The sequence below is a fragment of the Narcine bancroftii genome, chromosome 6, assembly GCF_036971445.1.
Source record: "Narcine bancroftii isolate sNarBan1 chromosome 6, sNarBan1.hap1, whole genome shotgun sequence".
Taxonomy (NCBI): Eukaryota; Metazoa; Chordata; class Chondrichthyes; order Torpediniformes; family Narcinidae; genus Narcine; species Narcine bancroftii.
Window position 1 is genome coordinate 72,794,949 of NC_091474.1, and position 16,365 is coordinate 72,811,313.

Sequence of the window (16,365 nt, forward strand, 5' to 3'; positions counted from 1 at the left end):
TGCAGTTGCTGTTGTGCCTTCCTGACCAGTGAGGAGATGTTGAGTGTCCATGATAGGTCACTAGGAACTCTTAAGAAACTTAGTACTCTCCACTACAGAGTCATTGATGTGTAATGGAGGGTGGTCATTACTGAAGTGCACGATTATCTCCTTTGTCTTGACTACATTGAGACTCAGATTGTTACACCCTGACTCATCCCCTTTGCATTCTCCCTCACTCTTCCACAGCTGGTGCAACTTCCTGTTGGAGAGAGGTCTGACCTGTGTCCCAGGGATGAGCGAGACAGTGATGCTCCCAGACGGTCCATCTACAACTCTGGTTGTGTCCTAATGATTTAAAGCGTAGTTTAGTGGTCAGATTACAGCTGCAGTTTTTGTTCAATTTCATGATAAAGTAATTCATTGATAAAGTGTTAACGCTAAAAGCAGCTCCTGTTTGATACAGACCAGGGTGAAATTCCTGTTATACATGTCCGAGAAAACACACCAGGCACATGAGGAATATAGATTCTATTTAAATACTGCTTATTTAATTTTAATTTTTTAAAATTTAATTTAGGCATACAGCATGGTAACAGGCCATTTCAGCCCACGAGTCCGTGCTGCCCAATGACACCCCGTGAACCTACACCCCCGGTATGTTTTGAATGGTGGGAGGAACCTTATTTAATCCAACTAACTGCACCAGTCAGTGTAGATATGAAGTCAAAACAAACTATTTTGATCTTGTCATGAGCTGAATGTATAAAATTCATAAAACAATGAAGATTTGTTCATGGACTTTTTCCTCATTAATATGAATGAATATATCTCTTTCTCTTTGGCTTGGCTTCGCGGACGAAGATTTATGGAAGGGGTAAATGTCCACGTCAGCTGCAGGCTCGTTTGTGGCTGACAAGTCCGATGCGGGACAGGCAGACACGGTTGCAGCGGTTGCAGGGGAAAATTGGTTGGTTGGGGTTGGGTGTTGGGTTTTTCCTCCTTTGCCTTTTGTCAGTGACCACACAGAAATCCCCTCTCTCTTGGGCTGAGTATGTAAATCTCCCTGGTACAAGGACATTTGTAATTTGGTTAAGGTGTCTTTCTATCAGAATGGAAATTACAAATCCAATGACGTTCCTTTTGTCTTGGTTTATTTTATTCAAACACAAAATCCCTGAATTTTCAGGTTAAACAGGAGAGTCTGCAAACACTGTGATTGTAGAGCAATGCACAAATTTAGCATCTGTGTATGGTGCTGCCTCAAGAAGACAGCGAACATCATGAAGGACCCTATCCCCCTGGTCACAACCTCTCTCACTGCTACCTTTGCCCAAAGACAAGCAATCTAGATTCAAGAACGTTGCTTTTTTTCCCAATGGCTATCAGCCTCTTGAACCTCCCCTGCCCCCTTTACTAAATTACTCCAGCACCACAGAGACCTGTCTGCAATATTGAAACACCCCTTTTTCTGCACTATCTGTAACTGAATATCTGTCTCTTTCTTTCTATTATGTTTATCACTCTGGATAATTTAATGTTTACGATAGTAATCTTTTTACAAAATTATCTGGCTTGCGGCAGCAAGACTTTTGGTGTCTATGTGCACTATTCTTTTCTTTTTTTAAAATTTTTTATTTTTCACACCATAAATCACATTAACCATGATACACACTTTTTCCTTTTCACACATATACAGTGCCATTTTCTTCCCCCCCTCCCTCCTCCCATCCCACCCTCCCTACCTCCCCCCTCCCGTCCATTTAAGGTATACAATCTAGGATACATTAAACCAGTCAGACAATGTTGTCATTCAATAAAAATACACCAGAAATTCTACTGAGTCCATTCTTTTCATTTCCTTTTCCTTCCGTTAACTTAGGTAATGATTGTCCCCGGTAGGTTTTTGCTATTGTATTTAATGTAAGGCTCCCATATTTGTTCGAATATTTCAATATTATTTCTTAAACTATATGTTATTTTTTCTAATGGAATACATTTATTCATTTCTATATACCATTGTTGTATTTTCAAATTATCTTCCAATTTCCAGGTTGACATAATACATTTTTTTGCTACGGCTAGAGCTATCTTAACAAATCTTTTTTGTGCATCCTCCAAATCAATTCCAAATTCTTTATTTTTTATGTTACTTAGGAGGAAGATCTCTGGATTCTTTGGTATATTTTTTTCTGTTATTTTATTTAATATCTGATTTAGATCTTCCCAAAATTTTTTTACTTTCTCACATGTCCAGATTGCATGAATTGTTGTTCCCATTTCTTTTTTACATCGAAAACATCTATCAGATACTGTTGGGTCCCATTTATTTAACTTTTGAGGTGTAATGTATAGCCTGTGTATCCAGTTATATTGTATCATACGTAACCTCGTATTTATTGTATTTCTCATCGTTCCGGAGCATAACTTCTCCCATGTATCCTTTTTTATCTTTATATTTAAATCTTGTTCCCATTTTTGTTTAGTTTTACCATTTGTTTCCTCATTCTCCTTTTCTTGCAGTTTAATATACATATTTGTTATAAATCTTTTGATTATCATTGTATCTGTAATCACATATTCAAGGTTACTTCCCTCTGGCAAACTCAAGCTGCTTCCTAATTTATCCTTCAAGTAGGATCTCAATTGGTAATATGCCAGCGCTGTATCTTGAGTTATATTGTACTTATCTTTCATTTGTTCAAAGGATAAGAATCTATTTCCTGAAAAACAATTTTCTATTCTTTTAATCCCTTTTTTTTCCCATTCTCTAAAGGAAAGGTTATCTATTGTAAAAGGGAGTAACTTGTTTTGCGTCAATATTAGTTTTAGTGCACTATTCTGTTGAACAATCAGCTCATTGTCGCTAAAGCTACCATGATTACGTCGAGCTCAGTGAACTGACTTATTGGTCGCACATCTTTAGATAGGTGATTTCATTCTGACCAACACCAAGACATGGATTATCTGGGCTTTGGGAGTATAAAAACTGAAATCCATTCCCCAGAAAGGCAGAAACAGGAAATGCTGGACATAATCCGCAATCCAGGCCTGATCTGTGGTCAGTCAACTATGGTCAGCCACCACCTTTTCTTCAGGTCCAATCTCAGAGGCCACCTTTTTAAGGTGAGTGGAGGAAAGTTTAGGGAATGGGTCAGAGGTAGGTGTTTTACACAGAGTGGAGAGCACAAGGAATGCTCTGCTGAGGATAGTGGTTGAGGCTGACACAATGGGGAAATTTAAGAGGCTCTTAGAGAGACACGCAAGAAAAATAGGGGTGGGTGTGAATCGTGAAGAAGGGGAGAGTTGGATTGACCATGGAGTAGGTTTATATCATTTGGCACAGCACTATGCTGAACTGTTCTTTGTTTGATGTTCAACCTGATTCTCTCCCTCCAGATGCAGACGGACCTTCTGAGCAAATCCAGCATTTTCTGTTATTATAAATTTCCAATTTTTTTACAAGCATCCTCCCTAATTATATGCAATATATATTGTTCTTTATTTTCAATCAGTATGAATCTTGTCAAGGATACTGATTGGATACATCTAATATTGCATTTGGGTATGGTCAAGTTCAGTTAAACTGAGAGTATTCATTTATTTCATAGTTTCCATAAAACGGAGCCAACAACATATCAGTGCTTGCCAGCGTCTTTCACGTCTTGCGGATGCAGTGGAAAATCTGTGGAATTTGTTGCCACAGGTGGTGGTGGAGGGCAGCTCATTTGGGTGTATTTAAGGCAGAGATTGATAGGTTCTTGATTGGGGAGAAGGCCAGACCAAGGGACTGAATGGATCAGCTCATGATGAAATGGTGGGGAAGACTCGATGGGCTGAATGGCCTATTTCTACTCCAATGTCTTGTGATCGTGTTTAATATTTGGGTTCAAATCGAACCTTGTATTCCTCGAAGAGAGAGAGAGAGAGAAGGAACTTGTTGCATCGAAGTTTTGAAAATGTATTTCTGTTTAGCCCACAGATGTCCCAGTGCTGCATTCGGACATGCAGTGGCCTCAACGCCAATTCTGTTCTTTCCAACACTTGCACTGATTTCTGCAAGTGCTTTTTGCCGCTGTCCCAGCGCACGACGCCTCTCTCACGTTGCACACACGTCGCCGCCCAGCCCATTGGGCATTAATTTTGTAACTTATCGTCAATGGACACATTTTATGAAGCATCGATTGCTGGCAAGTTGGCAAGGCGGTGTCTTTTAACCTGGCGCGGGTTAATTACACTTCCAAGACTGTATAACTTCCTTCAGGACACCAGCAACAGACGATTTATTTGCTCCACGTTAACTGCTGATCCGTGTTTTCCGAGCCAATTGACATTAGGAGTCTTGAGGGCATCAACTGTGGAGGAGTTGGAAGAAATTAAAGCCAGTCACCTTGACTAATTTCACAGTTACGTGAAGGGAATAAAAGTTTGACAAGGAGGTGAGATCCCGCCGGCAAAAGTAGTTCACGCCGAGGTGATGTCTTTCTGAGCGAATCACGATGCCTCAGACACCGTGCACTTGGCGGCGAGACCTTTCTTCTATGTTCACCGTCGCCTTAAGAAGGCGACTTTTCCGAGGCGTTCGCTTCCCGGAGGCCGGGATACTGGGACCCACTCGTTCTGCCCAGAGCGTCGGGGTCGCCACTGTCACCCTCATCTTCGTTGCACCGTCTCCTGACGGAGTTATAAAACATCCATGTCTTTCTGGTTCAGCTTTGCGGGTCGGTAAAGAAGTCAATAGGAGGTGGACCAGGGGAGAGTTGAGAACAGGTACACCAGCCCCGCCCTGTATACACCAATCCCATCCGCCTTCCTGCCCTGAATAACCAGTCCCACGCCGGGTACACCCACCACCCCGGGAACACACCCAGTCCTACCCCGGGAACTCTCCCCGAGCTCATCTGACCCATCTCGGGTACACCAGGCCTGCTCAACTTTAACTCACCCCTATCCCCTATAGACACCCTCCCGCCCATTGTACACCCCCATCTCCTGTACACCCCCCCACCTTGGGCACACCCACCCCTTACAGCCCCTCTGCCACCTGTATCCCCCCCCCACCCTATCCAGCGATCCCCTACCTCTCTCTCCCTGTACATCCCCTCTGCCCTCCGGACACCTCGCCGTCCCCACCCACCCAGGGATCACCCATTTCTGCCCCCGTGCACACCCCGACCCACTGTACACTCACCCCCTCCTACTCAAGGCACACTCACCACGCCGTGGTTAATTCGAATCGTCCATCTGCTTTGGAACTTTTCGATGTGAAATGAAAATTAAATCATTGAACCTTGTAATTATGAATCACAATGTTTCAACATACAACGGTGAACAAAGCGTGCGGGAGAAAACTTATCAACAGTTGTCTGACTTGCAGCTCACAGACTCTCGATCTGAACATCTTGCAGAGGTCATAAAGCAACTTTATTTTCAGTGGTGCATAAATTAATTACGTGCATTTAATAACCAAAATATCATTATATTCCCCCCCTAATATCATAAAGCCTTTACGCTAGGGAAACGCTTAATAGTACAGGGGGCTCTAACAGGCTATTATCTTTGCGTAATGCTATTACAGAACCAATTATGCACCATTATGCAGGCTTTTTTTTGCAGTTTATATGATTTAGCCCAATCTCGGGCCCCGATGAAATTCTCAGCGAGTGCTTAAAGCGTAATTTGCAGGAGGCGGGAAACGGCGCCCTGTCTGTTCCCGACTCTAATGCATTTTAGCAATAATTTCATAGCCTCCCCTGCACCTCATTTAGCGAGGGAAGCGGCGTCAATCGATGCACCCCTTGCTGTGAGCCTCCTGAAAAGGCGGTGATGGGCAGCCACCTCGTGTGCGCGCTGCGCCCAGGCGCGGGTCGTTCCACGATCGCATTGTGCGGTGAAGGTGGCGCGTTGTCTCCTCCGGGAGGGAAGGAGGAAGCGGGGCAGGGGTTGCGTAACTAACGAAGGGCATTTATTTTTCTTCTCCAAATGTAAGGCGAATGTGTGCAATTCAGAAATGACGTTCCGGACCACGTGCGCTTTTTGGCAAAACCCTCAGGAGCTATCGAAGTTACTCACAGAAGACAATGCTGGAAATAATTAGATTAAGGCCAATTACGCGTGAGATTATAAAGGCAGAGGCTGCCGCACACTGAGGCATCTGGTTAAGTCGCTGGCTGGCTGGGGGTTGGCCAGTCGCTGCCGGGGAAGGTTCCACCGCGATCTCGGGTCCAAGGTCTCCCCCTCTCTGTGGGTAGAGCGTGTTCAACCCGAACAAGGAGCGTGTCTCTCCTTCCCGGCCACACAAACTTGGGCGTGAAAACCAGTTGAAGACTGTTCTTTCTCCACCCCAACCCACCCAGTTTTGCCCAGTGCCACGATGTTTTATTTCCACTGTCCGCCGCAGTTAGACGGGGAGTGTTGTCGGACTAATTCCTGTAAGTACATTTGACCGATTCTGCAAACCGAACCGAATTGCCAGTAACTTGTCGTAGAGCCTATCCGCAGCATCGGGGGACACCGCAGTCAAATACATTAGTTGCCAGAAGAACTAAGACGATGAAAATGTTATAATTAGTCATTTATTTTTAAAAATCACGGCATTTCGCCCCTTTATAACGAACTGTTCCGACGCATGTTTCGTTTTCTCACCGTATCGCAGTTGCATGCGGTTTTCCGCACCTGGTCTCGGAAAGTGTGAGAAAGCGCATTGGCTCCGCGGTGACCAAACTTAATGTACCCATGAACATGTACTTTGCAGAGAGTTGGCCATCCTACGAACATATGAAAACGCGGGGCTGTGATCGTTTCCCGTTCGTTGTGCGTTCTTCTCGCAATCTTAAATGTTTGCTGTTAATAATGTATATTTTACAGAGCCCTTGACACTCTCGTGTTATGACTGATAGCCATTTAAGGCACCCCTTGTGTCGGCGCTACCCTGGTCTGGCGAGAAGCGGGCCACCTGCTTCTCCCTTCTCCGCTGCAGCGCCTTCCTTTTTCGCCCGAGGGTTAGACTCGGCTTTTCCCATCGCAGATGTTTAGTGTCATGCAAGCTTCCAATCAACGCTTTGAAAGGTGGCCACGCTCCTCCCTCTGCCAAACGGTCGGCATGAATCTTTTATGCTGTTTTGCAAACAAATTATGAACGGGGCGGGGTGGGGAATAGATTTATTGGGTACCATTTCTCCCAGGTCCCAGCCCGAATCTGTAGCTTCCGCCTTTGGCGGCCACTGAAATCAACACCGGGACTCGCTTTGAGAGAAACAGTTATTTTTTTTTTAACCCTCTCTGTTCACCATGCACCGATGCTGAATATTTAGGTGGAAGTGGGTCGTGTGTGAATTCTATATATATTTAGTGAAGACCTTCTCGGCGGGAGCCTGCGAGGATCGGTCCTGTGCTGTCCCGACACAGAATCGCAATCTGATGAAACAACCCGGGGGATGCGAGTTTTCCACAGCAAGGCTACTTTCTCCAGGGCCCCTCTCTTAAATAACCCGCCCGAACAATCTTTCCTCAATGTTTACTGTCAATAAAAGTTTTGTTTCTGCATCCTCAGTGAATTCCAGCAGCTTTGGGGGCCACGGGACCAGCGATTTCGACGATGGTTTCCTCCGTAGAAAACAACGTCGGAACAGAACGACGTTCACTCTCCAGCAGGTTGGTCCTGTCCTCGGGGATCTCCTCCCGAAATATGGTTCAAACGCACTCAGGCCGTGTCAGATTGCTCCTTTGCCGGCTGCACCTTTCCTTCGAATCAAACCCGCTTTGGCATTATTACTAAATGTTTTAAATCATTCACGTGCAAACTGTTAGCGGAGTTTCTGGCTGACTGAAAACTAAATTTTAAATTCAATGAATGCAGCGAGATAATAGTTAGCGTTGAAATCTGACCATTTGCGACACTTAGTTGCAAGTCTCACTCCAAACGGGCAATTCTGAATCACGGTTGCCCGAGTGACATCAAAAACACGAAGCTGGAGAAACTCAGCAGGTCAAACAGTGAACTTTATACAGCAAATATAAAGATACAGAAACCAACGTTTTGGGCTTGAGCCCTTCATCAAGGTGTGGATAATGTCAGCAGGTGCCCGCGCCAACCTACATTTTGCTCACACTTTGATCAAATTGACGAAGGGTTCAACGTTGGTTCTGTATCTCTTTGCTGTATAAAGGACACTGTTTGACCTGCTCAAGCCCAAAACGTTGGTTCTGTATCTCTTTGCTGTATAAAGGACACTGTTTGACCTGCTCAAGCCCGAAACGTTGGTTCTGTATCTCTTTGCTGTATAAAGGACACTGTTTGACCTGCTCAAGCCCGAAACGTTGGTTCTGTATCTTGTATAAAGAACACCATGTGACCTGTTGAGTTTCTCCAGCATTGTCATTTTACTTCAATCACGGAGTCTGCAGAGTTTCGTGTTTCACTGATAGGGTTCCTGATCAAAAGGTGCATTCTGTCCCCCAATGCAGTTGGAATCGTTAGAAACCGTCTTCGCACAGACACACTACCCCGACGTATTCACCAGAGAGGAGCTGGCAATGAAGATAAATCTAACTGAAGCAAGAGTGCAGGTAAAGAAGAGCCCAGACTTTAATTCCGCCAGTGTAAAGTGCATATCTGGCTGGAGATAAAGCAATGAAAGACTATCTGTCATTTGTGTGATGCACTTTAATAACGTCAACATAATGTGGAATATTAGATTAGGTTGATTAATCGGTCATTCATAATTAACTAGTGATAATGTTCTACACTAATTTGTCCGTGTCTCTAAGGTACTAAATTACATCAATGCACATCCATTTCCTTGCCTTGATAAAAGTCCAAACTATCTCCTAAATTGTGAGCCCAGCCTGATTTTCATGTATTGCCGAATAGGGGCTGGGAGCTACATTGTCAGTGGTTTTTTTTAAAATTCTCTGGATGTCTGCAATTTAACACAGAGCTGGCAAAATAAAAACTCTAACCCGTTTTTTAAAAATAAGGGATTTCACTGACATGCATTTATGAAGGCTTTCGGATTTGTTGTCGGGGAGATCTATGAGCGAACATAATTGGTTAAATTATAACAGTTTTTTTTATGTGGTGCACAGCACCATCATTTTAAATTCAATGAATGCAGCGAGATAATGGAATTCGGCGCTCTGCATTAGGGATTGTAAACATGTTATTCTTCCATAAACGGATTAAGACACCCTGCTTATTAAATCTGGGCATGATTCGACGTTCACTCGCAGGAGTGTTATTATTTTTCAATGGAATCCCATTTTCGGGGTGTTTTAACTGCTTTCGCCTCGTCGCCAGCCCCCCGACCGCCGAAAAGAAACTGCAAATTAAGATAAATGTAGCAATTAGGGGCATTCAGGACGGGCAGATCACGACTTCGTGCCGGGGTGAGATAGCAAATGGAGACAATTACTCTGCGAACTGAAGGTTTAAAACCGTCGTTTTATTTTCTTCTTGAGACAATAAGGGAACCAGGATAACAAAGCCAATAAAAATCCGCGCGTGGAATCTGTAGGCCATTAAAATATGATTAATGTGTTAGAAATCCCAGCCTAATCGAAGCTGATGTTGTCAAACAATCACTAAATAGGATATGAACGACTTCATCACTGCATGTTACTCTGTAGCCGACTGTCAGTGGAAAGTCATTAAAATATGATAATGAAAAATTACTCAATTAAATGTTGTTATAGCCAGTGACCTTCATTCAGCTATGATGCAAGAAGTTGTCTGCATCTGGTCCACACTTAACTGACCCAAGTTTGCACGAGTCCAGAGTCATTTATATCTCTGGGAAACTAACGCCAATTTAAACCGCGCATATTTAATGAGGGAAGAATTGGGGTCCGCGCTTCCCTCTGACACAGGCGCCAAACTTGGCGAAAATGGACTGAATGAAGACGATTTAAAACTAAGTTCTGATATACTTGCTGTCTTTTGATCGAGCACCGATATTATCTTTGAGATAAAAACGAAATTATCGGGGACTTTCTGACCTTCTGGTTTGGGTGGGTGGGGGTGTCAGCCGGGTTGGTTCGGAGAGCTCCGGGGTGGGTATCTTGGACAGGAGGAAGGGGCCTCCTGTGTGAGCTCGTTGATCGAATAGCTGGCGGATGCCGGAGTCTGTGCTCTCGGCGCTTTTGCTGAAACGAAAGTTTTAGGCTGCCAGCCGCTTGCCCCTGGGGGAAGGGGCTGCCTTGACCTTCCGACCTTCACCCCTCAGGTGTGGTTCCAAAACCGAAGGGCAAAGTGGAGGAAAACGGAGCGGGGGAGTGCGGAGCAGGAGACGGGGAAGGAGATCGCAGAAGGTTCGCCGCCCATGACGAACTTAAACTCTCCTTCGCAAATAGAGCAGAACAGGAATAAGAAAGAGTCTTTAGAAATGCAACACAAGTAAGTAAAGGCGCTCGGAATCCACCTGCCTCTGCCTTGCCTCGAAGTTGGTCAGATGTTCCAAACTCGCGCCTCTAACCTTCCCTTTCTTTCAGTCTGAACAGGACGGTGGGTCCGGCGGGACCGTTCTTCCCCTCATGTCTGCCCACCACGCTCCTCAACACCGCTACCTACGCCCAAGCTCTCACCCAGGTCGCCACGTTGAAAGGTGGGTTGCGTGTGGCCGCTTGTGCAGCGTGAACGATCAATTACCAGCGGAAAATCTGCAACCCTCCCTCCCTCCCCCTTCTCCCTCCCTCCCTCCCTTCCTCCCTCCCTCCCCCCTTCTCCCTCCCTCCCCCCTTCTCCCTCCCTCCCCCCTTCTCCCTCCCTCCCCCCTTCTCCCTCCCTCCCCCCTTCTCCCTCCCTCCCCCCTTCTCCCTCCCTCCCCCCTTCTCCCTCCCTCCCCCCTTCTCCCTCCCTCCCCCCTTCTCCCTCCCTCCCCCCTTCTCCCTCCCTCCCCCCTTCTCCCTCCCTCCCCCCTTCTCCCTCCCTCCCCCCTTCTCCCTCCCTCCCCCCTTCTCCCTCCCTCCCCCCTTCTCCCTCCCTCCCCCCTTCTCCCTCCCTCCCCCCTTCTCCCTCCCTCCCCCCTTCTCCCTCCCTCCCCCCTTCTCCCTCCCTCCCCCCTTCTCCCTCCCTCCCCCCTTCTCCCTCCCTCCCCCCTTCTCCCTCCCTCCCCCCTTCTCCCTCCCTCCCCCCTTCTCCCTCCCTCCCCCCTTCTCCCTCCCTCCCCCCTTCTCCCTCCCTCCCCCCTTCTCCCTCCCTCCCCCCTTCTCCCTCCCTCCCCCCTTCTCCCTCCCTCCCCCCTTCTCCCTCCCTCCCCCCTTCTCCCTCCCTCCCCCCTTCTCCCTCCCTCCCCCCTTCTCCCTCCCTCCCCCCTTCTCCCTCCCTCCCCCCTTCTCCCTCCCTCCCCCCTTCTCCCTCCCTCCCCCCTTCTCCCTCCCTCCCCCCTTCTCCCTCCCTCCTTCTCCCTCCCTTCTCCCTCCCTCCCTCCCTCCCCCCTTCTCCCTCCCTCCCTCCCTCCCCCCTTCTCCCTCCCTCCCTCCCTCCCCCCTTCTCCCTCCCTCCCTCCCTCCCCCCTTCTCCCTCCCTCCCCCCTTCTCCCTCCCTCCCCCCTTCTCCCTCCCTCCCTCCCTCCCCCCTTCTCCCTCCCTCCCTCCCCCCTTCTCCCTCCCTCCCTCCCCCCTTCTCCCTCCCTCCCTCCCTCCCTCCCTCCCTCCCCCCTCCCTCCCTCCCTCCCTCCCCCCTTCTCCCTCCCTCCCTCCCCCCTTCTCCCTCCCTCCCTCCCCCCTTCTCCCTCCCTCCCTCCCCCCTTCTCCCTCCCTCCCTCCCCCCTTCTCCCTCCCTCCCTCCCCCCTTCTCCCTCCCTCCCTCCCCCCTTCTCCCTCCCTCCCTCCCCCTTCTCCCTCCCTCCCTCCCCCCTTCTCCCTCCCTCCCCCCTTCTCCCTCCCTCCCTCCCCCCTTCTCCCTCCCTCCCTCCCCCCTTCTCCCTCCCTCCCTCCCCCCTTCTCCCTCCCTCCCTCCCTCCCCCCTTCTCCCTCCCTCCCTCCCTCCCCCCTTCTCCCTCCCTCCCTCCCTCCCCCCTTCTCCCTCCCTCCCTCCCTCCCCCCTTCTCCCTCCCTCCCTCCCTCCCCCCTTCTCCCTCCCTCCCTCCCCCCCCGCTCCCTCCCCCCCTGCTCCCTCCCCCCGAAGGGCAATAGACAAAGGACCAGGGACGTCCAGGTGGGAGGCAGGGAATTCCTCAGATGATGGGGGTGGTGCCTGGTTCCCCTTCCTCGAACCTCTTCAGGGTTGGGGGATTGGCTGGAGGGGCAAGTGCGAATCGGGGGCTCACCTCACCGGCAGGAGAGGAGTGGTCCCCACAGGAGCGGCGTAACTCCCTCCCGTCCCAACGACCTGATGATAAAAAGTGGTTCCGTCCCTGAACCCCAAATGCCTTCGATAAAGAAGGTTTTTTTTTAATTCACTTATCCGGCTTTTGCGACAGAGGGAATTGATTTAGGGCAGTTACGCCTGGGGTGAGATCATGCGACGTGAGTGTAATTTTCCTAGTTATTGCAACTTCGAGAGAAATCTGGTGCGAGTCATTCAGAAAAGTGCAGGAGTAGAATCGAATCACGTACTTGGAGTGTGTCCGACAGCAGAGCCAAAGGCGGCGTATTGGATGATATACTAACAATTCACCACACCTTGTAAATCGCATTGTAGGGTGTCCGAGGCTCGGGAATTTGTGGCGGACGATGGAATTCTCTCTCTCACGTCGCTCTTTTCCCCATCGACACCCTGAAGAAAATCCGTTCTGTCCACATGTCACCCCGACTCGCTCATCGCATTCCCGAAGCAAATTCCAGGCGTTGTCCATGCTGTCCCACCCCAGCCGTGATCTTAAAATGCCCGATGCGTTTAGCACGAAAGTTGAGATCAATTATGTTTGAACAGGCAAGAATAGATTGTTCTGCAGAGAAATATAACGATCAACAAAGTCCACAGAGTTAGTGGTAACACACAAACTGTAGCTCATGTTATTAGCGTAAACTGTGCTGTATAAACCCTTGATACCTTAATAAACCAGAGGAAGTGTTGGCTTTCTATGTTTTTGTTGTTTCAATCTTCTTACCACAAATTAAAGTACATCTGTTGCGGGTAGAGAATCTAAAATAAAGCACGAAATTATTGTATTGCAATCCGACCAGTCAAACACCAGTTTCTTTTTAATTCTTGTGTCAGCAAGTAAGGGGGGGGGGGGGGGGTAATCTTGGCATTTTATTATATGTTCAAGTTAGCTGGTCCAGATTAAAGCAAACGGCAATATATTTTCCTTATTGGTTCAGGCTTGATGTTGGCTTCGGGCTCACTGTAACGGACTTGTTTAGAGTGAGGAGATGTACTCCAGACCCGCTGCCCTAAACCACTCTCAGATAGGTAAACCAGTCACAGCTGAACCCACTGCAGAAATAATGCAGGTGTTCCCTTTAACAACCAACATTGTTCTTTCCAGTTACTGTGGCCTGCCAATGAACAACTCTTGCCAGTTAACCAATCCCCAGGCTTCTGGCCACAGATAGTTGATAAGGAGATAAGAAACAGTCTCTCCAAATAATCCTAATAGATCAAATCTTCAGAAGTTTAATGTGAGCCAAACTTGGTAGGGTTTAATGTCTAAACCAATCTATATTTATCTGGTTGACAAAATGAGCAGAATGCCATAATGTAGTTCATAATAAATGTTTAAATTCACATGTTGGTCGCTGGATACAGTTAGAATTGATAAATCAGTGGATCTTAACCTTTTTTTCATACCACTTTAATCTCTTAAATTATGCCATCGGAGATCTGTGGTTAGTAAGGGATTACTTAAGGTGGCATGTGAATTGAGGGGGGGGGGGGAGGTTGAGAACCACTGATAAATCAAAGTAATGTATTACAACTCACTGTTTCTGAGAGGTTCACATGCTGAGCACTTATTCAAAAGCTGTTGGGTGAATGTCTGTGGTCAAATCAAAGGGCCCAAATTTATCCTAAACTGGAGTAAACCGAGATCAAGCTTGATTAGCAGCACCATTGAATCCCGGAGAAGGGGAAAGCTCCCTATTTCTAAAGGAGCAGATGGCAAGGCCAGGCAACCAGGATGGGCTCCCATTATGTGGTCAACTGTGCCAATTGGGATTGACCACCCAATTCCTGTCCAAAACAACCCAATTAATTTCAGTATATTGATCAACTTTTGGACTGTCTTATTTAAAAAAAAAGTTGCTTTACTGATTTTTAAAAAAATTTTTTGGATCAAAATCCAGAACTATTTTAATCCTAACTATTTGCATCCATTTAGATTTGAACTGTCTATGTCCGACAGTATTGATGAGCTGAAGCTATTCTCATTTTGGTCTGAGACAGGATTAAATGTAATTAACTGTAGATTTATCAGACTGGGAAAGAATTCAATTTTGAGGAAGCTGATCTTGAATCCATTAATTGCCAATATATATCTTAATCATTAGGGTTTGGATAGTTTAAAGTATCAGTTTGATTCACAGTCTGGTAATATGACTTCCCATATCTTTGACAAATATTGAGCAGAATCTGTGTGTAACATGAAAACCACGAGAACACATTAATTACCATTGAGGTGTGGTGGTTCTGTGGCAGGTGCAGAATGTCTTTTTTTAAATCAATGCATGCCTTCAGTTTATTACTGCACATTCGCTGATACTGGGAAGGTTGGGGTATTCAACTGAAATCTGTGGAAAACATGAAAACCTAAAGCAAGCCATATGTATATTTGATGCACGTAGGGTTGTTCCTTTTATATTATTACTTCATGGATGGATAAATCACAAAATCAATTCTATTGGTAACCACTGCTTGAGATAAAATGGAAATTAATGACCGAATTTCCTGAGGTTTATGTGGCCTGTGACATTCCATGACTTGATACTAAGAAGCCCATATTATGGAAAACTTGGACATGTGGCATTTACCAAGCGCAAAATTATTAAAACTCGGCAGTATTAGATAAGTTGGTGTAAAACATTTTTTTAAATTAATTGTTAAAAAAAAGGAACGGTTTTTATTTTCAACGTACTTGACATGGAATTGAAACAAAATAAGACTAAAGAAATTTTTCTATTGGTATGACAGACTTTGTGAAATAAGTCTAACTGTATTGGGGCTTAACGTGACCTGCAGAACAGCAGAGTTTTGAATCTTGGACAAGGCGACGAAAGGCTCCCTTAGCTCAGTGGTCTTGTAAACCACGGGGTCGTGAGGGCCTCATTCTGGGAGGGGCGCTGAACAAAGTGGCGACGCTCTGTCTTCCTTACGGTGGACAACGTTAAAGAATTTCGTGCACGTTATAGTCCAACGGGACAATTCCTACCAAAATAATACATGATTCCAACATTTCCCTTTGTCACAGAGGAACTGCGGGAATGGTTCGTTTTGCGCAATGACCTGAATTAGCTCCAATAATGCATTTTCCTGATGAAGTCTGTGAAAACAATACGTTCTCATTAGGATGGTGTCACATTTAAACGAGCATCTCGCCAACTGATCTGCGTCTTTTTTTAAACTTGGAGCTAGAGCAGGGTCCACGACCCTGCAGGTCTTTGGGTGGGAGGAAACCGGAGCCCCTGGAGGAAACTCGCACAGACACGCGGTGGAGAACGTACAAACTCCTGACAGACAGGCAGCGCCCGATGTAACGCCGATGCGCTCACCGAGCCGCCCCTGGTCTCGGGGAACAAAGATTAGAAACTGTTTATTGCTTAATATGGAAGCGGTTTCCAAATGTAATGAAGCTATTTTAGTTCGCCACATTAACGTGTCAATGTCAAACTTTGCACAATTCAGCATATGCATTCGTAAAAAAAATGATTAAAGTACTCGTGTTTGTTTTAGGAAATTCCCTGTGTTCTTGTTGCACACCAGATCCAATGGGGCTGTCTTTTTTGCCACCGTACGGCTGCCAGAGCAATCGGACGGCCAGTGTGGCCGCACTGCGGATGAAAGCACGCGAACACTCCGAGGCAGTGCTCCACTCCGCCAACTTGCTTCCGTCGGCCAACAGCAGCCCCGCCGTTGGACCAAAGGTTTCCTTGGACGGTGAGCAGGATAAGGCGAGCCACCCCAAAGAAAAGGTCGAGAGTGAAAGGAATCTATGAGGCGAAGGACAGAACCGTCGCTGCAAAGAGAACACTTGAGATGACTTTAGTGAATGTTCTCAGAACTCCAACTTATGCTGGATCTATTCTGATCAAATCGTGTCTCCATCTGTACAAAAGCAAGGGTGACCTCACCCGAGTCCAAGCCAAAAGATGTAAATAGATGGAATCTGGATATTAGCAGCCAAATAGTTGTTTCTTTTGACCATATCCATTGCACTCCTGGATTAATGGGAAGGGAGACACTTGCTAGAATTGTTATGCAGTGCTTATGATCTCCGCTCACACGGCAAT

The 16,365-nt window shown here is 46.7% G+C and overlaps 1 protein-coding gene across 1 annotated transcript; it reads left to right on the forward strand.

Moving 5' to 3' along the window:
• Positions 1 to 6,352: 6,352 nt before the first annotated feature.
• Positions 6,353 to 16,071, forward strand: drgx (dorsal root ganglia homeobox). The gene is made up of 6 exons (XM_069888210.1): positions 6,353 to 6,392; positions 7,532 to 7,632; positions 8,446 to 8,547; positions 10,203 to 10,372; positions 10,468 to 10,580; positions 15,809 to 16,071. Exons 1-6 carry the CDS (start codon positions 6,353 to 6,355, stop codon positions 16,069 to 16,071), a joined length of 789 nt encoding a protein of 262 aa, XP_069744311.1.
• The last annotated feature ends 294 nt before the right edge of the window (positions 16,072 to 16,365 follow it).

Excerpts from the sequence above, each read along its gene's own strand:
- drgx (XM_069888210.1), top strand. The coding sequence starts at position 6,353 with ATGTTTTATTTCCACTGTCCGCCGCAGTTAGACGGGGAGT. Across the intron at positions 10,373-10,467 it reads TCTTTAGAAATGCAACACAA|TCTGAACAGGACGGTGGGTC; the intron begins GTAAGTAAAGGC and ends CCTTTCTTTCAG. Across the intron at positions 10,581-15,808 it reads CCAGGTCGCCACGTTGAAAG|GAAATTCCCTGTGTTCTTGT; the intron begins GTGGGTTGCGTG and ends TGTTTGTTTTAG.